A 20,424-nucleotide genomic window follows, 5' to 3' on the forward strand; every position below is an offset into this window, starting at 1 on the left:
GCTTCCCCCCGCGCCGGGGGCGGGGGGGGGGGGGGGGCGGTTATTGAATTCCCTCTGTTTATTGCAACTTTGCTGCTTGCAAGATGTCGCTGGGCGGGGACCCTTTTGCCAGAGTAAAAAATCGTTTCTCTGCCCTGATAGGGCACGGGGGGGGGCTGTGGTAGCTGGGGGGGGTCACCCGGCACTGGAGTGCGGTGGGGTAGGGGTCCCCTGCTCAGCCCGGTCCTATGGGTGCCCTGTCCCCCGGTGAGACCCCCCACACACACCCCTGGGTGGTGATGGAGGACCCCCTGCCCTCCCCCCTTGGGTCCAGAGGGACAGCAGGGCCCAAGTCCCCTCCCATGGACACAGGTGGAAATCCAAAGGGAGGGGAAAATCCAATTTATCGCGGCGCAGGGATGCTCAGAGGAAGCGAGGCGGACGGGTGCTGGAGGGCTGGTCCAGCACCGTGGCTGTGCAGCACATCCCACTCTGCTCCCAGCCCCAAGAAGTTTGGGCCACAGTAGGTACGGGGTGTTTCCAGTCGATGTGTTCTCCAGCTAGGAGCTCTGCTATGGAAAAATCCTGCAACAGGCTTTCCCGGCATCCTGGGAGATGCTTCCCACTGGGTTTTATTGCCTGGAGTAGCAGCAGGCATAGGAGGATGCTCGGTGGAGGGGATCACAGCCAGCTCCTGGGTGAGCAACGGGACAGAGTGGTGTCCCCAGCCGAAACATGCCCCGCTGGGTTGTCCTGCCCGCGGAGCTCCGGGGTGGGGGGTCTTGGGGGCCCACCCTAGTGTGGTGCAGGGTGTGGGGACCCCAGCCTGGCCCCATCCAGGCCTCCGCACGGCCTCGGGGCCGTGGCAGCGCTGCTCTGTGCCACCAGTCCCTGCAGCGAGCAGATGCATTTGAGGCTCTAGGATTGCGCTCACGGGGTCTGTGGGTACCACATTTGCCACCCACCCCAGGGCCCCCCCACCCAGCACCTGACCCATCCTGGCAGCCGGGAGATGCTGGAAATCCTCTCTGCTCCTGCAAACGCCACATCTGCCAGGGAGACCAGAGAAATCGCTCATTGATTTTTTTTTTCCTCCCTTGTCTGCCTCAACCTGCTGTCTTGGAGGAGCTTATTATTTTTTTTTTCCCACCCCCCCAAGCCAGCTGGGTGGTCTGCGGGCGGCGGGCGCGGAGGCAGGCTGGCATCTAGCGACTGGCGTCGGTAATACAGAGCAGCCCCCCTCACTGCCCTGGGCTGCTCCCCAAGGCCTGGGCTGGCCCCAGAAGGATGAACCATATTTTGGATGGCTCTGGTAGGGTCGCTGGAGGATGCCCAGGGGTTTTGGGAGCTCGTTTGGGGATGCATTTGGTGCGGACCGTCTCGGGCATGCTGCTGGGGGCTCGCTGGCAGCTTTCTGAGCGTCTGCCTGCTCTGCCATGGTCCCTCGGAGAAGCAAATCCGAAATGCTGGCCTTAAAAGCTGGGTCGCATCCTATCCCCTCCCTGAAAAGGCTGCAGGAGTGTATCTATCTGCCCAGGTCAGTGGCTCTGCCCCAGCCCCGGGCAGCAGAGATGCTGAAAAAGAGGGTAAACCAGACTAAGCGTGTGCTGCCTGCAGAGACCAAGGGCTTCCCGAGGCAGCCGGGATCTTCCCCGGCAGCCACCCTCCATGAGTGGTTTTCACCCATTAATTTCTCTAATTGCTTTCGGAAATCGCAGCAGCGTTTGGCATTGGTAGCATCCCAGTGAGGTGCTGGGGCGAGCGCTGTGCCTCGGGGGTGGCTCACGTGTATCCCCCCCGATTACTGCTTACCAGCCCAAATCTAAACTCCTGCCCAGTGGGTCGAGGGACCCTGCTCTCCTCCAGGAAAACATCTTTCCAGGTGGAAAAAACATAGGATCCACAGCAATGCAGTGGGCAGGGAAGGCTCAGGGCCACCCACATGCCATCCATCCCTTACAGACCCCTGGCATCACCCGGACGATGATCCCATGGGGACACACAGGAGCCACGACCGGGGGGTGTCACTGCTCTCTCCCCCCTCCCCAGGTCGACCACGATGGGCTCGGTGGGAGCCGAGCGCTTCAAGGAGCTGAGCCCGGCGGGAACGCCGGAGGGCAACGTGGTGATGAGCTTCAGCTTCGACAGTTACCAGCTGGAGGAGGACGAGCTGCAGCGGGGCAGCCAGGCCAAGGGCATCCTCACCTTCATGGAGCCAGGTGAGGGCAGGCACGGCCCCCACCCGCAGCCAGGAGCCGGGTTCCCTGCTGGTTTCCCACCCATTTCAGAACTTACCGGGACAGGTTTAATAGCCGCAAACGGCCTGAAATGCCTTAAAATTGCCTAATGCCTTTTTTCGGACCTGTTTGTACCCACGTGAGCCACCACAGCACGCCGTGGCAGTGGGCTCTGCAGGTTGGCAGGGAGTGGAGGGTTCACACCCTGGCTCTCCCTCAGCCTGCAGCTTCACCCTTCCCAGTGTAGGGCTCAGGGATGCTCCCGGGATTTACCCCAGCCCTGCTCCACATCCCGGGGCAGCCCTGTCCGCCTCCACACACCCCCCTCAACCCCTCCTGCACCTTGATTTTGGCTGTTACCTCCACTGCCTGGCTCTTAGGTTATTAGACTGCGATTAAAACTCATCAGCCCCCAAAGCCCGGGTGTTTTCCTGCCTCCTGGGTGTCTCGTTGAAATGCCTCTATTTAGGAAGGAGTTTCTCAGGGCTGGGGCTGTTTGTTTGTGGGGCGCTGGGTTGCTTGCTGTGGGTGGGACATCCCCTCATTTGCCATAAAGAATGTGAAAGCACCGTTCATTGCCTCCATGCTGGGGTCTGCAGCAGGTCCCATGGGTGCAGCAGTGCCACCGTCATGTCTTTTTCTCTTTCTTTCCCCTTCTGGGGCAGCTTCTGAGGATCCCGAGCCCCAGGATCGATACCATGGGATTTACTTTGCTATGCTGCTGGCTGGCGTGGGATTTCTCCTGCCGTACAACAGCTTTATCACCGATGTGGACTACCTGCACCATAAATACCCAGGTAGGTCTCCAGCAGCTGCAGCAATTCCTGGCTCCCCCAAACCTGGGGAGAGCTTGGCCCCGCTTCCAGGGGAGCTGGACCCCTGCCATCCCCCATCACCTGCCTCTCTGCAGGGACCTCCATCGTCTTTGACATGAGCCTCACCTATATCCTGGTGGCCTTGGTGGCCGTCATCCTCAACAACGCGCTGGTGGAGCTGCTGAGCTTGCACACCCGGATCTCCGTGGGTGAGTGGGGGGTCCCCGCGCCCCTCAGTGGTGCCGGCCCTGTGCTGTCCCCCCCCCACCCGTCTCCGTCTCCGTCTCCCACCCGCAGGCTATCTCTTCGCCCTGGGGCCCCTGCTCTTTGTCAGCATCTGCGACGTCTGGCTGGAGCTCTTCACCCGCAGGCAAGCCTACGCCATCAACCTGGTCGCTGTCGGGGTGGTGGCCTTTGGCTGCACAGGTATGCGGGACAGCGGCTGGCAAGCACAGCCCTTCAGATGGGGTGGGAAAACAGCCCCATCCCCAAGAGCCGTGGTCTCCTGGGACAACCTCTCGCTCTGATTGCTATAAGCTGACCCTCGTGTCCCTGCTCCATCCCCTCCACCTCTGTTCAGGCACCGCGGAACTGGCCAGGGGCACCAGCACCAACTCGTGCATTGGTCCCCAACACCGCCAATGTGGGCTACCGTGATGGTTTTGCTCTCTGAGCCCCCATGGTGGCTTCCCAAGCCCCTGCACCCGTGGCCACTCTTGGTGGGAACAGCCATGGTGGGGCATCCAGGGAGGGCAAACCCCCCCCCCCCCCCTTTTGGGGCAAGGAGGCTTCGGGCACTGCGGCGGCTATTCAGGAAGGATGCAGCTCCCGGATGGCACAGCAGATGGGCTCCCACCTGGGTTTCTTTCCCCTACCCGACATTTCGGCTGCAACAATAATCCCTCCTTCTCCCCTCGGCGTATCTCTCCTGAAGTGCAGCAATCCAGCTTCTACGGCTACACGGGGCTCCTGCCCAAGCGCTACACGCAGGGAGTGATGACGGGCGAGAGTAAGTACCCGCTCTGCTGCCCCGCGTCCACCTCCGATGGTATGGGATTGCTCGGGGGGACCCTCCTGCGCCTTCTCCTGGGGTCCCAGTGAGTCACACCCGGGGCCTCACTCTCCCCAGCACAGCCCAGCCGGGTTGCGCCCCAGGGTGCTCCCCAGCAAACCGGGATGTTTAATGGTTTCTAAAAGTCACTTGCAAGACCCACTGCAGTGCCGTGCCAAGCTGGGGTTGGGGATGTCTGCCAGGAGCTGGCTTCATCACCCCAAAATCACCTCTGGTAGCTCCTCCACACCTGGAGGCATCACATCCACACGGTGGGGGGCTGACGGGGGTCCCTGAGCCGCGAGGTTCAGTGGGACCCGGTGCCGATAGCTCTTCCATGCCACCAGGCACTGCTGGGGTCATCATCTCGCTCAGCCGCATCTTCACCAAGCTGCTGCTGTCAGATGAGAAGGAGAACACGGTCATCTTCTTCTTCATCTCCATTGGCATGGAGCTGACGTGCTTCATCCTCCACCTCCTGGTGAAGCGCACCCGCTTTGTCCGCTACTACACAGCCTGCTCCCACAAGGGTCTCCCCGAGACCCGGGGGGCCGGCGACCGCGGGACAGGCTACCGTGTCCACCACGATGTCACCGCTGAGGATGTCCGATTTGTAAGCCATGGGTGGGTTTCCCCGCTGGCCCCTGGGTGCCTCTCGCCGCCGGAGCTCAGCACTGGCGTCCCCTCTTCCCCCCACCCAGGAGAACCGGCAGCGGGGGCAGTCGAGCTCCCCCCGGGGCAGCCCTGGCCCCGAAGCTGAGCTGGCCGGCAGCGGCACCTACATGCGCTTTGATGTCCCTCGGCCCAAAATCAAGAGGAGCTGGCCCAGCTTCAGAGGTGGGTGGTGGACAAGCCAACCGGGTGGTTTTGCAGCATTTTGTGGGGCAGAATGAGCGACTGGTGGCCCACTCAATGTGCCCGAAAACACGGGGCAATCTCATTTTTGGAAGCTATCCTTGGGGTGCAGGCAAGACTTTCAGGCTCTGCAAGGGGAGGGCTGCGAGTTTTGGCTGAGCTGTGCTGCCTGTCCTTGCCAGACATGCTGCTCCACCGCTACGTCGTGTCCCGGCTCATCTGGGCCTACATGCTCTCCATTGCCATGACCTACTTCATCACGCTGTGCCTCTTTCCCGGGCTGGAGTCGGAGATCCACAACTGCACGCTGGGGGAATGGCTCCCCATCCTCATCATGGCCATCTTCAACCTCTCCGACTTCGTCGGCAAGGTAGGAGAGAGGCCAACACCAGTGCGGTGGGGGCCTGCCTCCTTTTTGTGTCCTCTTTCAAAGCCGCTTGGCTCCACCAAGGGTCATCTCCACCCCATGGGTAGCTAACCAGTGCGAGGTAGCTCACTGGCATGGCCGAGGTTGAGCTCCTGCAGCAGTTGGTCTTTCCACCATCTCGTTTCCTCCTTGCTGCCCCATTTTGGGCACCATGTTGCCCTCCCCAGCCTCCTCAATGCCCCCCCCAGCATGATCTCTGCCCCTCGCTGCAGATCCTGGCTGCCCTGCCCTACGACTGGAGAGGGACCCATCTCCTCATCTACTCCTGCCTCCGTGTGGTCTTCATCCCTCTCTTCATCATGTGCGTCTACCCCAACGGGAAGCCCACCTTCAGCCACCCCGCCTGGCCCTGCATCTTCTCCCTCCTCATGGGCATCACCAACGGCTATTTCGGCAGCGTCCCCATGATCCTGGCTGCCGGCAAAGTGAGCCCTGAGCAGCGGGAGCTGGCAGGTAAGACCGAGACCTCCTGGGAATCCCATGCAGGGTGGCCAGAGCACCTTGACACCCTGTGTCCCTTTCCACAGGGAACACCATGACCGTGTCCTACATGACAGGCTTGACGCTGGGCTCGGCTGTGGCGTATTTTGCCTACAGCCTCACCAGTACATCCCACAGTACCTGTTTCTACACCGAAACCTCCAACGGCTCCTTTACATCGGGGTACTGAGCCCCGGGGTGGGGCGATGGGGACAAGATGGGACCTGCTTCCCACAATGGTCCCCACCGCCCCGCTTGGTCCGTGTCCCTCCTCGGGGAGGGAGCCTGGAGCCAGAAAGCTGCCCCAGGGCAGACAGGGACCAGCATCCCGTTGGCATGGGGTTGTGGCATCCCGAAACGGCCCGTGCTGCCCAGCCAGGCGCTGCGCAGGGCCACTTCTTGGGGTGACATTCCCCCCAGCCTGGGGGACGGTCCCATTGCTCTTGGGGGGCTCCCCATCAGCGATGTGCAGCTCTCCGGTGGAGGTGTGGGGAGGGTGTCTTCTTTCTGAGCCAAGCCCTTGCCAGGAGGAAAATACTGCCAAATCCCAAAGGCAATAGGACCAGCACTGGGGAGGAGGGTGATGGAGGGCTGGTGAGGAAGAGGAGGAACAAGAGAGGAAGGAAATGCTCCTTCAGTCCCTGGTGGCTTTGGGAAGGTGGGTCTTGGCTTTTATTGATGGTGCTGCAGGTTTTCACCAAGAATGGCTTGAAATCACGATCCCTCCCCTCATACACCAATCGCTGTGTAAAAGACCAAATTCACTTCTGCTGGTTGGAAAAAAAAAAAAATTTTTTTTTTTTTGGTTGTGTCTTGGTTTTGCCCCCCTAACTGTGAGAGGCAGGGTCTTGACTCCCCCTACCCCATGCTGCCCCATCATAATGGGGCAGAAGCAGGGGGGGGGTTGTCTCTCGAGGCCCCAGCACTGCCACTGCTGAACTTCAAGATTTAGTGCAAGGGACATCATTGAAGCCAACACCAAATTAAATGTCTTTGCACCGATACCTGGTCGTTAGCCGTGCCACTGCACTGGCACGGCCCTGGCACTGCAGGCACTTGGCTGCTGGTTACGGGCTGGGCTGGCAAACACACACAGGGTGATGCCTGCTGCCTGTCCTGTGGGGTCTCGGGGTGCCCCTCGTGCTGCTCCCCATCTCCAGGGTCCCCTCTGTCACCTGGGGTGGCTGGACCTGTCACCGGCTCCCATCGAACCCGTGCCAGCCTGCAAACTGCTGCTGAAGTGCAACACCTTTACGGGCAGCAAGAGGGAGAGAGAATGGGCTGAGCGGAGCAGAAACCATCTAGAGAAGGAGTGAACAGCAGAGGCTGCTGCTTTTTGGGACCGGAGGCACCTCGCTGTGCCAGGAGTTGGCGGGGGGCACCTCCCAAGGAAGCAAAGCCCAAGGGCTGGAAGCAGCAGGAGCAGGAGGAAGCGAGCACCAGGCTTGGGACCCTCGACCCGGCCCCACCAGCACCGGAGGGTCTCGCCATGCCAAGCCCTCGGCTGGTGGAAGTGCAGCTCACACCAAAAAGAGCAAATCCAGCGTTTTATCCTCAACACATCGCCCCTGCAGGGCTAGGGGGTACGGGAGCTGCCGTGAGCGTGGTCGCAGGGGAAGGACTCACACCTCCTGCTCCACAGGTCCCTGTGAGCAGAGATGACTGCTCCAGGGTCCGATCCTGTCCATCGGTGCCACCCCACAGGGGAACTGTAAGACGGACGGGGTCTCCCTGAAAAGCCACGCGACACCTGGGTTGGGTCTTTCCCCAACCACAAGGCAGGGGCTGAGCCAAAAAGCAATCATTGCCACCAAGGTGGAGAGAAACCCCGCAGTCAGGACAAGCGAGACAAAGAAAGATGCTTCGTTGGGTTGCTTTTTTTCAATTCATTTTTTTTTTTTTTTATGAAAAAAGATCACACGGAGTTCTCCAACAAACAGAATGCCAAAAAAATTTTTAAACAAAACATAAACAAAACAAAACAAAAAAAAAAAGACAAAAACCTGGCTCTCCTTTCCTCTCGATTGTCTGAAATATCCTTGTGTTCCATAGAAGGCAGTGGGTTTTAAGTGCTTTCTATTTAACATTAGCATAAAATCTCTCTCTCGCGCTCTCTCTCTCGCTCTTTAAAATATGCTCACACAATTTGCTTCTAGAAGTACAGTACACTTTGAGCGTGGGGGGTGTGCCTGTTCCCAGATCATTTACAATCACAATCCAACAGGAAATAAAAAATAATATTCTAAACGTCAGACTGTGTTCATTTCTGTCGTTGTTTTTTTTCTTTTTTTTTATAATTTCATAATTTTTTTCACAGTTTTAAAAAGTTTATATTTATATATATATATTTATATTTATATTTATAATTAAAAAGTTGAATCCATTTAAAGACTTATAATACAGGAGGGCTAAAGAGTCTTTTGGTACATTAAAACTGTACAGGCTAGAACCGTCACTATCCGCTGCGCCGAGGCACCGGTGACCTGGGTTGGAGATGGTACGAGCTCAGCACCATGTGGTTCATTAAAGGACAAGGGGTAACTTTGCAGGGGCGTCCCTCTCCCCTGAGCCCCGGCCTCCAGTCTCTGGTACACAGCCGGTACCAGGGCGGATAGTTTCCAATCTGTCCTTGTCTTAAGCGTCTCCCCACCGGAGCCTGGGCCGTCACTCCCGGCCGAGCCGGGCCCCGCTCCGTGTCCTAGCAATCTGTAGTGCGAGTCGGTAGTTGCAAAGATCAGTGCGTCTCTTGGAGGTTTTTTTTTGTTTTAAGTGCAAGGATGTTGCATCGTTGCGTGGTTCTCCTCCGGCATCCCCTCTGGCCAGGTGCATCCCTGGTGCGGCAGCGGTGATGCCACGGCTCTGGCGTGTGCCCACGAGACAGTGGGTCAGCTCTGCAGAGGGAGTGAGGAGGCAATGGTGGCCGCTCTCTGGGAGCCGTGGGGAGTTTGGCCGGCTGGATGGAGGAAGCTGAACGGTCCCCTCCCTGAGCCCAAGGTGGCAGTGGGGCTCTGGCTGTGGAAATGCCGCAGGTGGGCATGGCCGGGCTTCACACTCTATCCCCATTCCCTTCAAATGATGGGCGAGGGCTTTCCAGCAGCTCCACGTCTCTGCTCAGGCAAGGCATGTGGGATAAAACCGGGCGAGGGATGCCGAAATCCAATGGCCTGTGGTCTCCTCTGCTCCAAGCACCGAGCAGCAGCTTTTCCCAGTCATCTCCTGCCCCCTTTCACTGCACACTCCAAGACGAGTTCTTTGTTCGCCAAGTGTCAGCCCCTCGCCATGCGCTTGCTCCCCCTGGCACCTTTCCAGGGCACAAGGGACACAGAGCAACAGGGAAAGTGGGTTCAGACTGTTTGTTCGAGGCAGTGGGAAGGCAGCATCCCAGACTGGATGTTGGCTCATCCTCCACCTGGCTCCTCCCAGCCCAGAGGACTTCTGCTACCATCTCCCTGCTGGGGCCAGCTCTGCCCCTTCGTGCTCCACGCTGCTGGCCGGGGGCCTCCAGGGAAAGGGAACCGCAAAAAGGCGCTGAGAGGATCGAGACGAGGCGCTGAGAGAGACTCATCTCCTTTCTCTTTCACCCTGTCCTTCCTAAAGGGTCATGCGAAACTAAGCAGGAAAGGGAATATAAGGACGGAGAGGAGCGTACGCAGAAGGCTAGCAGCTGTCCTTCCACGTACATGCGGCTGCCGAGTTACTGATGGGGGCAAATGACACAAAAGGGATCCCTCCTGCCGGGGGGTCCCGCTGGTGAAATGATCACGAGACCCATGTGCTTTCCTGGACCAAAAGGAGGAAGGGAGAAGTTGGTCAGTGTCACCTTACTTAAAGCCACTTCCAGAAGAGCCTTGGGGTTCAAGCACCACCACCACCACCCCCCAACGGCATCTTCCTCAAGTCCTGTAACTGTTTCCCCAACCCCTTTCTTCAGCCCTCTCCTTCCTCCTCGTGTCTCTCGCGCTCTCCTGTCTGTAGTGTGACACAGAAGTCATGAGCATTGAAAGAAACAATCATGTCGTCTGAACAGGCACGTCCTCAGGTTTGTCCCGTCCCTTCCCAAGGGGTGGCACGTGTCCCCTGGGCGGTCAGCAGATGACAGGGACCCCGTCGGTGTTGAAGATCATGCCCGTAGTGGGCTCGTAGGTCCCTGCAAGGTAGTAGAGGTCCTCACTGTCTTGATATTTCTTCGTCTTTAGCATCTGCTCATATTGATCCAGACCAACAACAAGACACTTGTGTGAGATGGTCTGGACATCGTTTTCATCCACATGAGAGGACTGGTAGAGGGCTCGCTGCATTACAGGAACAAAAGGAGGGAGACAGAAAGAAAAGGAGCAATTAGATCTCACAGCATTTACAGCATCATCTTCAATAGGCAGGAAAAATGTCCACCACAACTGGCCAGGGCTTGTGCTCACACTCGAGCAGAACACCCCACTCATCTCCACTGTCAGCCCAGGGGACGGACACTGGGAATCTGCACAGGCCCCTGGGCAGCGCGGACACAATCCATCCAGTGCACTAAACCTGAGCCCTTGCTTTCACTCAGCTCCCACTGATGGGAATGCTGTGACTGCCGAGCGCACAGACAGGCGAATACGGAGGCCAGGAGGTTGTCATCCTCACTTCAAAGATGCAAATGCAAAGACGGGTGCTGGATACCAGCCCTCTGTTCCTCCCAACACCAGCAGCTACTCCCACCCTCCCAGAAACACCCATCCAAAGTCCTGGGTGCTGTGGACTCAGCAGCTGAGGCAAAAAGCAAGAGCCAGAGAAGCTCGTGGGGCATCTTCCCAGCAGCATTTGTTACAGAGTCCCCCACATCCCCTCCCAGCCCTCCCCCAGCCTCACCAACCTCCATAAAGTCCTTCCTCTGGTTGGATGCCTGCAAAGCTGTGGACAGACTCCTGCCCGATTTCTGATCCCAGCGCTGTGCCCAAGAGGAAGAGAAAACAGAAAGGAAAAGCAGGTGAATTAGTTGTTTTTCCATGCTATCACCTCCTGCCCACCACACGTGCCTTTACAACCTCAACCCCTGTCCACAGCCACTGGTAATAAATACTAAGAGCCTACTGTAAACCACACTGCACACATGTGCAGAATTCAGTGTTTCTGAGTACCAGGCCAGTCATTCTTACACGTAAAACTTGATCTGGCTCTTGACACTCTTTGGACTGACACAAAAGTCTTTATTTCCTACTACGATAAAACCCACCCTTCCCCTGCTCAAGGGTTAAACACCAGGCTTCTCCACACCACAGGCAGACCCCAAAACGTGAAACGATGAGGCCACCCCCATTATGGTACCAGTAACAAACTGGGCCATGGGTGTTTTCCTCATCCTGGGAAACAAAAGGAAACAAGCTTTGCAGCCCTCTCAGCAAAGGAGACCAGCCTACCTTGCCTTCGTTGAGTTTCTTCCCAGGGTTGGTTTCTTCTGGGTGATAAAACCATTTGACTCGGACCACCATGTTGTTCCCCCATGACTCCCACATGCTCTGGATCCGGCCAATGTAGGGCAGGTTGGGGCGGCCAGCTGAGAGGAAGACTGCACAGTCTCCGATGCGGATTATCTCCTTGCCCCGGACGATGGCCTTGTAGAAGAGCTTCCTGGCCTTCCCTTTCATTCCTCGTCTCTGCCAAGAGAGGATCGCGCAGGTGAGCAGCCAGGGATCACCCAGGTCTTCCCCACCCACCACGGCTTACCTTGTCCCGCATCCCACCCTTCGCTGTCGGCAGAGCCACAGCATCCACAGGCATTCCCACAGGAAACGGGGCAGAGTGACACGCCATGCAGGATGGCTCCCCCAGACACAGCAAATGCCAACCCCAATCTCCTTGCAAACTAGAGACCTTGGCCGGGGACACACCATGCCACCAGAGTTTCACCACCCCAGGAGAAGGCAAAGGGCATGGGTAAAAGGCACCACGAGGCAAACGCCAGTGCCAAGCACTACGGAGTGGTGGGAGAGGCTCTGTTTACCTGTGTGGGTTTCCCAAACCACTTCCACAGCTGTCGTGCAGGGAGGAAAGCAGCAATCTTGGGCCTGTTCTCCACTGACGGCAGCCGCTGGCGCTTGGCCAGCTCCTTGGTGGTGGGCAGGTGGATGCCCTCACGCTTTTTGGGCCTGCTCTTGTTGCCGCTCTGCTGCGGTGCCGGCTGTTGCACCGGCTGCTGCGCCGGCTGTTTCTGGCTCTGGGGGTGGGAGGATGCGCGGGATTTCCCTGCCTGTTTGGTTTGCTTGGGTGGGAGGGTTTGCTGCACCGAGGAACTTGGCTGGGCCTCAGCTACTTCGTCATCAGAGCTACAGGAGGAGTCTTCATCTGTAGTGGAGGAGGAAGAAGAGCTGGAGCTCGATGAAGAAGAGGTCGATGAGGCCGAGGAAGAAGAGGAAGAGGAGGATGAAGACGAGCTGCTGCTAGAAGAGGAAGAGGAGGAGGAATTGGAGGAAGACAGAGGGGTGGATGCTCTCGAGCTGGCTGAGCTGCTGTCCTGGGCCTCCCCTCGGTTCTTCTCAGCCTCCTCTTCTCCCTCTGACTCCGAGCTGCTGTCGCTGCTGTTGCTTTCAGACTCCTCCACGGCTGCTGGAGCTGCTGCCTTTTCTTCCTGGTCCTTCGAAGCAGTGAGGCTCTCCGCTGAGCCATCAAACTTTCCTCCGAAGGTGGCAGGGGAAGGGTCTCCCTCAGCTGCTTTGGCTCGGGAAGATTTCTGCTTGCCCTCCGCACCCACTGCAGGGGGATAGCCCAGCCCCAAGAGACTCTTGCTGTCTCTGCGACTGGCCAGGTTCGAGTCCTCCAGCATCCTCATCGCCTCCTTCATCTTCTTTGTCTTTGGAGACATCACGCCCTCATGGTCCAGCTTGATCAGGATTTCGTTGTCATGCTTCCTCTGAGCCTTGACCATGGTACCAAACTCCTGTGTCTCTTCTGTGGGCCGCCCTTTCTTGGCCTTGGTTTTTGATGCCGAAGCATCGCTAGAGCCGAAGGCCGCCAGCGTCCCCGGGAGGTCGCTGTAGGGTTCCGTGCCAAGGATGCTGCCAAACACAGCAGGCTGGTAAGTGGGTTGCGGGGGACTATGCAGCTTAGTGGAGATCTTCATTTTGCTGGCTTTGGACCTCTTTTCCTCTGTGGGGGCAGGAGAGCCTCCAGTTGGCAGCGGTTGCGATTTTCGTGACCCCTTCATGCTTGGCTTGCCCAAGCAAGCTGGCTTCTCTGGGACTGAAGAGGTAACAGGTGAAGACTCAACCTGATCCTTCTCTTCCGGCAAGGCAGCCTCTTCTGCATAGGGGAGGAAACACAAAGGCATGATGGTATCCATCCAGATGGGCTTTATTAACTCAGACACAACCAGATACCAGCGCTGACCAGTCTCTGGCCAAGGGTGGCTTGTTCCTGACTGCTTAAGTATCCCCAAAGAGGCACAGGTCCTCACTGAACAGCCTTACTAAGCAGCCTGGCCTGATGCCATCGCCTGTGAGTAGCTGATGAGCAATGCCCAGCGATGCTGCTTCAACTGCAGGGGAACCAAACTGCAGACCTCCTGCATCTTTGGCCCTACTGATGGCTGCTGAGATGCTCAGCTAAAAAAGGGACCCTGCTCTGCAGCCTTCACTGACAGGAGGAAGCTCTCACAGCACAAGCCAGCTTCTGAGCCAGCCTCCTGCAAACTAGCCACAGCAGAGCGAGCTGATGCATGGAGGCTCTGCACTCAAGCAGTGCATCCATTCCCCTCCAAATCTTGCCCCAAGCAACAGCTCTAATGCGGGGAGAGCGGTGGGGAACTGTGCAAGGACTCTCTCAACTCCAGGTCTGGCAGGGGTGATAACCTACCAGCTTTCGCCTTGACACTTGGTTTTCTTCCTCGCCCTTTGCCCTTTGAGACAGGCTCCTCTGACCCCAGTGTAGCTCCCTCTTTTCCTTCTCCAGTGTCTTTGCTGGATTTACGGCTACGGCGCTTGGTGCTGGGTACCAAAAGGGCTGGGGAAGGCTCAGCACCTGGAATAGGTCAAAGACACAGTCAAATGCAGTCAGATAACACATGAAACAGAGATGCAATACAGGGAACATATCTCTACCAATTCTGCAATAAGGACTGGGCCTTTTTTCCCTGTGGGTTATATCCCACACCAGCTCTGCATGCCCATAATTGATGGTGCAATCTTTGTGATTGCAAGTCTGTGAACTCGTCCCAAAATCTCAGAGGCAGGTGGATCAAAACTCCCTACTTTTCACAGTGGGAAGTGTCATGCAAAAAAACTGAACAGCAAGACTCACACTGGATCTTGTAGTCAGGTGGGAGAAGCCGAATGTGAGACAGCGGGATACGTCCTGTGTCCCCATCATCAAACTCTACTGTGATGAGATCACCATCTTCCTCCAGATCCAGGGCTCCTGTTGGGGGAGCAGAAGATGGGATTAGGGACGAACATCAGAGTACAACCCCCTTGTCAGGGAAGTGGGGACGTGGGGGAAGACAGGGATCCTGCACCAGCTCCAAAGCATCCCGTCCTCACCTTTCCTAGGCTGTGCAGGGAGAGCACAGAAGGCTCAGTCTGCAACAGAAAGTCCCTGATAATACTAAAACAGCCCACCCAGTGTAAAATTTCCCAGTCAGCAGCACTGCTCCAGAACATAACAACCATTCCAGTTTGACTTCCCACCTCTTTCCCCTGTTTTCCCCTATTCTTGCAGAAATTAATTTCTCTGTTTTCACTGCAGTATGGTTTTTTTTTGACCTGCATTTTGTAACTACTCTCAGCGATCACAAGCTGGTGCTTTTCACCTTCTCTCCAAGAGAAGTAAGCCGTGTTCCCACCCTCTCTTCTTGCATCAGCATCACTGGTCTATAACTCATAAGTAATTCTTCCCTTATACACATGTAGTGTGACCAAGAGCCCAAAAGCAAGACCAGTCATGGTAGAATTGTCCAGGGCTCTTCACTGGCTTTTTAACGGGACCAGATGGGAGAGCTGATCAGAAGCAAAGCTATGAGAGTGCAGGTGATTTAGAAACCTCCACAACCTCAGGTATCTTTGGTGCCTGGAGTTAATTGTGACTTTTTGATGTGTGTTAAATTTCTCTGGTATTTTAAGCTCCTAAATTGCTCAGACCTCTTCCTATGAGACCACACCTCCTGGACTAACAGGATGTTACTAAACCAGCATCATGACTGAGTTGGGCATGACATGGAGAAGAGGAATGGGCCAGGCTCTGGCCTTCAGGATACTCACAGCACCCTTCAGGTGCTTCCCCAGACAAGCCTGACATCCCTCAGGACACGTAGGACTGAGACATCCCTGGTTCACAGCGCAGAGCAGCCAGGGTGTCCTTACCTCGGACAACTGTCCCTGGGTAAAGGCAGCGGTACTGCTGGCTCCAGTAGGCTGCAATCCTCGTGCCCTCGGGCAGGAATCGCACTGAAGGTGGTTTCACATCGATGATCTGCTCGGGGCAAGAGGAAGGCAATTACTGACGTTCCTGGAACCAGCACAGACCATCCCACCACACTTGGTGTGTAGCAAAGCAGCTCTGGAGAAGGCAAGGGACAGCTTCTTTGCTGCTCACAGGGCAGTGTGAAGGACTATCCCTGCTGGCATACAGGCCTAGTGCCCACTGGCAGTGGTGGAGCTCAGCCACAGGGCAGCGACCCACACCAAGAGGAGCTCTGCCCAGGCTGGCCACAGAGGAGGGACCAGGGCATCCCTGCAGCCCCAGCTGGGGGAGGAGGAGGCTAGCTGGAAGTGTCCTCCACTCCAAAACAGGGCTCAGGCACCAAGAACAGGCACCCTTTGGCCTCACATACCGCTTCCTGCAAGAGCTGCTCCAGGCAGTAAATGTGGGGACGGTTTCCCCTCTCGCCTTCCACCACTACACGGTATCTGAAACACAAAGGCCAGGTCAGACACGGCACATGGAAGACATCACCCCAACCAGCTAACACCTCCCTCTGAGTCGTACCACCAGTATATTTGAGAGCATTTAATGAGAGGTAATTGGATTTTCCTCAGCACTGATAAACCAGAGTGAACTCTCCTTCCCTCCCTGCCAGACTCTGTCAGTCTCTCTCCAGCCAGCTCTATACAACCCCCAAATTGACCCCTGCATCAGCTACGTCCCCATTCACCACCAGAGCTTGGGTGGATACAGTAGCCTCTCAACTCACATGTCTGGTGAATGCACTGTCTTGACATGCCCAGCATAGAGCAGCTTGTCGTCCATGGGGATGAGGACACGCAGACCATCTTTCAGCTCATCCTTGTCAATTATGCAGGAGCGGGGAGCTGTGAGGTGTTGGAGCAAGGTGGGGATTAGAGAGCACCATAAATGAAAAAGCAACAGCAAGGGGAGAAGGAAAGCTCATACTCCCAGCATCACCCTCCCCTAGGAAAAGGCCAGTAAGCCTTTTGCAGAAAGGGCTCTCTCTCTGGCTTGCTCCTGGCACAGAAACATTTTGCCCTGTTGGCAATAATAAAAAAGTCCTCCCTCTTGGTAATAATAATAATATACCAGTAAATGAAAATAGGGAAGCTCAGAGAGTGGGCTTCATCGAGATGTCACAGTGTGCCACTCTGATAAGGCTTGGCTTTGGTAAGCCAAACGGACTGGAAGAGTGGTATCTCCACCCCAAGGACTCATGGCTTTGGATGAGGAACATGTGAAAGCAGCACAGTCCTCTTCTGAGCAGCCCTAGGAAACTCGTCCAGCTCCTCTACCTGTACAATTAGGTCCCCGGCCCCTCCTGCCCTCACCTGGTGTGGGAGGTCGCTCGACCAGCATGCTTAGTGGGATGTTCTCATCCTCTGAGAAGCTGCTGTCTTGGTTGGGTTCAAAATCCTCCTCTGCTGCCATGCTCTCCATGAGCTTGCTGACAGCTCCTCCTTTCCCTCGGTTCTGCAGGAGAGCAAGCAGCACATCAGCTGGATGACAACAGGCAACAGTCTGATCCCATCTCACCTTCCTCCAGCAACAAATAACCTCAGGATATCGGGAACAACTTGTCTCCATCCTCAGCAATGTTAATCACACAGAGAGTTAAGTGGATGCACCCAAACTTGCTTTTTGGTTGAACAAAGACCTTCGCTTTTCTGGGTTTATCCCCAAGCATCATTGACAGCTGACCAAAAGCTATTTCACACATCCTAGCCACATCTCACTCCTGAAGGTTAGGAGAGATGCTGTGGAAAAGACAGCTGTAGCTTTGCTCTCCATTCACCATATCTCTCTCTGCACAGCGCTCCTGAGACCCTGTCTTCACTAAGCAGGCAGCAGGCACTGTTCCTATTTCTTCTCAAAGCCCCACAATCTGTTACACACAGACCACAACAATGGAGCACAAACCAGTTGTGACCCGGCTCACCCAGTGCTGAGCAAAGCAACTCCATCACCATCTCCTTGGTCCTCACTATTCATGAAGGCTCTCCCTCCACCCTGTGGCGGCCTTAGAGAAAATCCTGCCTGCTCATTAATTTGGGGGGTGAAGGCAAATGAATGCCAGATGGTAGCAGCAGGTACTACCTGATAGTCTTTCTTGGATTTTAGGCTTCTCAAAGAAGCATTTTGCCTGTAACACACCCAGCAAAACCTGCATGTCTGTTTTCCCTCCCTCACACTGCAACAATCCAGGAAAAGAGCAGGGCTCTGCCAGCCACCCTCCAGTTCATCCAGACTAGAACCAGCCCCTCACCTCTTTTTTCACCTCCTTGGCTTTCACCTTGGCTTTGCTCTTCTTGGTGGAGCTCAGGGCATTCGCCAGGGTGACACGAACATCAGATGGGGAGCTAGGGATCCCAGGAGGAGACATGGACGAGGAAGAGGAGCAGCAGGGTGTTTCTTTACCCTTCTTCCGCTGCTAGAAATAAAGAAGACGCTCCCATCAGTAAAGAGAAGATTGGTAAAGATCTGGGCCCAGGGAGAGGGGAAAGGTGGAGCAAAGCAGGCTGTGCACAGGTAGGAGGACGTTCAGCCAGCAGCTAGTTCACTGACCGCACCATGTCCTACATCTCCCAGCTCAGCTTTCAGGCTTCACACATTTTGGGAAGAGCTTTTCACCACCCTGGAGAGCAAGTCCTGCCCACCAAAGAGCTCCAAGAAGATCCTAACTGGCCTCATGTCACAACTAACTTTAACTGTCCCCACAATCAGTGCTCCTCCGTAACGCTGCTGTGAACTGAACTGGAGCCAGAGAGAGCCGAGCTTTCAGCCAAGATGAAGAGCCAGCAACCCAGAGATCACTGCCACCACCAGCCAGGGACAGCCCTCAGAAGATACCGTATAAAAGCTGAAGAGCCTTAAAGGCCAGCATGGGGGCCACAGCTCAGCAAGCGAGTAAGATCGCGCAGAGAGCGGGAGAGAGATTTCACAAATGTTTCAATGCAGGACTGTCCACTCTGGCCAATCCAAGCAGGATGGATTTGGGACAGGGAGGGTAACACAAGTAACCTGCCCTGTTTAAACACAATAGGCTTTTTACTCCCTGCGAGTCAGATCCAAGCCTGACAGCTCCTCCGGGCATATGTGGGGCTGGCAGAGGTGACAAGGGGCAGCCAAACAGCACTGGGGCAACTGCTGCGACAGGATTCAACTCTCCTCTGCCCCAGTGGAGTTAATCGCTCTCCCCTCGCCCTCAGCTCCCAAGGGTGCCACACCACTGCCAGCGCATTCCTCACCTTGCTTAGCTCCTTCCTCTCCTTCCCCTTGCTGCCCTCCTTTTTGGGGCTCAGGGGTGCCCCTTTGCCACAGCGCCCAGGCTTGGAGACAGGAGTGGAGCTGGCAGGCGCCGCGGGGGTCAGCATGGCCGAGGACATAGTGGCGTCGTGGAGGAAGATCCGCTCACTCCGGCGCCGGTTCCACAGGTCATCGTCACTGGCCTCCAGTCCAAACTCAAAGCTCAAGTCCTTGGGGGACTTGAATTTCTTCAGCTTGCGGCCTTTCTCAGACCCAAGCTTGGCCTTGTCAGTGCTCCCAGATCCAGAGTCGAGGCTGCTGGGGGCCTGGCTTGGCGGGATGCTGCTTGCCTCCAGTGGCCCCTTTTTTCCCCGCAGCAGCCCTGAAGGCGACTTCTTCCTGATCTTGATCTCACTCTCCGAGTCGGTGTATTCAAACTCTGTCCCTAGATGCAAAGGATTTAACCATCAGTCAAAGCCCTGGCTGAGCCAAGAGGGGCCACATCCCGCTTGAAGCTTTTGGGCTCCTTGAGAGATGCCGTGCCTGTTCAACAGAGCCCTTACTTGTTCCCCTTTCCAACCCACATCCCTCAGATCTGCATTTCTGCCCCATAAAACACTGATTTCCCTGAAAATAAGTCTCCCCTGCCCCAAACCAGAGCCCACCCATTCAGGCAGTGTGGTTCAGTATGTTCCTTGCCTCCATTTTCTCCCTTCTCCCACAGCCAAAACCCTGCAGGGAAGTTCATAAGAGAAAAGATACTCTAACATTTGCCCCTCTACAAAAACGAGCTGCTCAGCTGAAGCCAAGCAGGAATCCCACAAGCTGAGCCTTTCTCCCCACCCGGTGGGAGTCCTCTCCAGTCTCACCTTCATTTCAGGAGAAACAAATTGAATAAACCCATATTTCAAGCTTATTTTTTGCCATTGGCCAACAGACACCACAGATCTTTTTATTGGCTCAGGTTACCACCTTAAAGTCAAGAGAGGTAAATGATCTTTTGTCTGTGGCAAATGGAAATCCCCTCACATTGGCCTCTGCTCAGCATCACGGGCACAGCAGTACCCAGATGCCTGAAATACTGTAGTAATGCCAAGATGTTCACCACCTTCAGTGTGTTCCCCAGAACTTCATAAAAGAGAGCAAGATCATACACTTCCAGGGGCAGAAGGGAAACTGAGGCAGCACCTACACACCCAGCAACATGAGCAGGAGGTAGGCAAAGCACTGTGGCTGCACAGGCACTGTGCCGTCAGAGGGATATAAACAGCCAGGAAGAAACTTGCCCAAGATCATGCCGTAAGTCTATGTTAGAACAAGAGACTGAGCCCAGATTTTCCAAATCCATTTATTTCCCAGGACACTGGACCTCATGGGGTGGCACAGCACCTCTGAAGACGTGGAAGATGTGTACAAACATCAGCAGAACCTGTTCTCCCTCTCCAATAAAAGAGCATCAGCCAAAGGTCTCTCTTGTATCCTCCTCCAACCTGCTGTGGGTCTCCCCTCTCTGCACACACATCTGCATGACTTCGCCTTCACACCAGGAAGGTCTGAAATCAGGCCTCGCTTCATGCCAGGGAGGTTGGCAGAAACTGTTCTCAAGCCCAACAGCGAACATCCCCTGCTGTGATAACCACTGCATGCAGGAGACTCTTGAGAAAGGACACAAGGGACTGAACAACATTCATGTGGGAAAATGAAAACATACGAGGCTCAGGCATGCAGAGCATCTTCTCTCAGTCCTTCTCTCTCAAATATGCTTAGTTTCCTGGGCAAATTCAGTCTGCGGGAACCTGCTCTCATCTTCTATCCAAACCTCATCCCCTGAGACAGCCCCAGCATGAACAGGAAAAGAGCAAGTCTGTCAAAATTAAAGCTGGCAAGACTCAAAATGAAAAACCCATTGGAAATTAC

The 20,424-nt window shown here is 55.8% G+C and overlaps 2 protein-coding genes across 2 annotated transcripts in view; one reads left to right on the plus strand and one right to left on the minus strand.

Moving 5' to 3' along the window:
* SLC29A4 (solute carrier family 29 (equilibrative nucleoside transporter), member 4) overlaps positions 1-6,572 on the plus strand; it is a 9,825-nt gene extending 3,253 nt beyond the window's left edge. Inside the window, exons 2-11 of the mRNA XM_010570317.1 lie at positions 2,029-2,198; positions 2,882-3,013; positions 3,127-3,240; positions 3,329-3,457; positions 3,966-4,040; positions 4,430-4,695; positions 4,784-4,919; positions 5,120-5,307; positions 5,577-5,817; positions 5,892-6,572. Coding sequence (XP_010568619.1) covers positions 2,039-2,198; positions 2,882-3,013; positions 3,127-3,240; positions 3,329-3,457; positions 3,966-4,040; positions 4,430-4,695; positions 4,784-4,919; positions 5,120-5,307; positions 5,577-5,817; positions 5,892-6,034 — 1,584 coding nt within the window. The 5' untranslated portion in view covers positions 2,029-2,038 and the 3' untranslated portion in view covers positions 6,035-6,572. The remainder of the gene's footprint in view (positions 1-2,028; positions 2,199-2,881; positions 3,014-3,126; positions 3,241-3,328; positions 3,458-3,965; positions 4,041-4,429; positions 4,696-4,783; positions 4,920-5,119; positions 5,308-5,576; positions 5,818-5,891) is intronic.
* Positions 6,573-8,519: 1,947 nt separating this feature from the next.
* The window catches only part of TNRC18 (trinucleotide repeat containing 18), a 56,305-nt gene continuing 44,400 nt past the window's right edge, over positions 8,520-20,424 (minus strand). Inside the window, exons 17-28 of the mRNA XM_010570318.1 lie at positions 18,510-18,952; positions 17,528-17,689; positions 16,593-16,734; positions 16,007-16,124; positions 15,647-15,722; positions 15,177-15,285; positions 14,119-14,235; positions 13,675-13,839; positions 11,828-13,122; positions 11,244-11,480; positions 10,700-10,774; positions 8,520-10,136 (exon numbers count right to left, since the gene is read on the minus strand). Coding sequence (XP_010568620.1) covers positions 9,930-10,136; positions 10,700-10,774; positions 11,244-11,480; positions 11,828-13,122; positions 13,675-13,839; positions 14,119-14,235; positions 15,177-15,285; positions 15,647-15,722; positions 16,007-16,124; positions 16,593-16,734; positions 17,528-17,689; positions 18,510-18,952 — 3,146 coding nt within the window. The 3' untranslated portion in view covers positions 8,520-9,929. The remainder of the gene's footprint in view (positions 10,137-10,699; positions 10,775-11,243; positions 11,481-11,827; positions 13,123-13,674; positions 13,840-14,118; positions 14,236-15,176; positions 15,286-15,646; positions 15,723-16,006; positions 16,125-16,592; positions 16,735-17,527; positions 17,690-18,509; positions 18,953-20,424) is intronic.

This window comes from Haliaeetus leucocephalus, unplaced genomic scaffold (genome assembly GCF_000737465.1).
Source record: "Haliaeetus leucocephalus isolate CR32 unplaced genomic scaffold, Haliaeetus_leucocephalus-4.0 Scaffold295, whole genome shotgun sequence".
In the NCBI taxonomy this organism is placed as follows: domain Eukaryota; kingdom Metazoa; phylum Chordata; class Aves; order Accipitriformes; family Accipitridae; genus Haliaeetus; species Haliaeetus leucocephalus.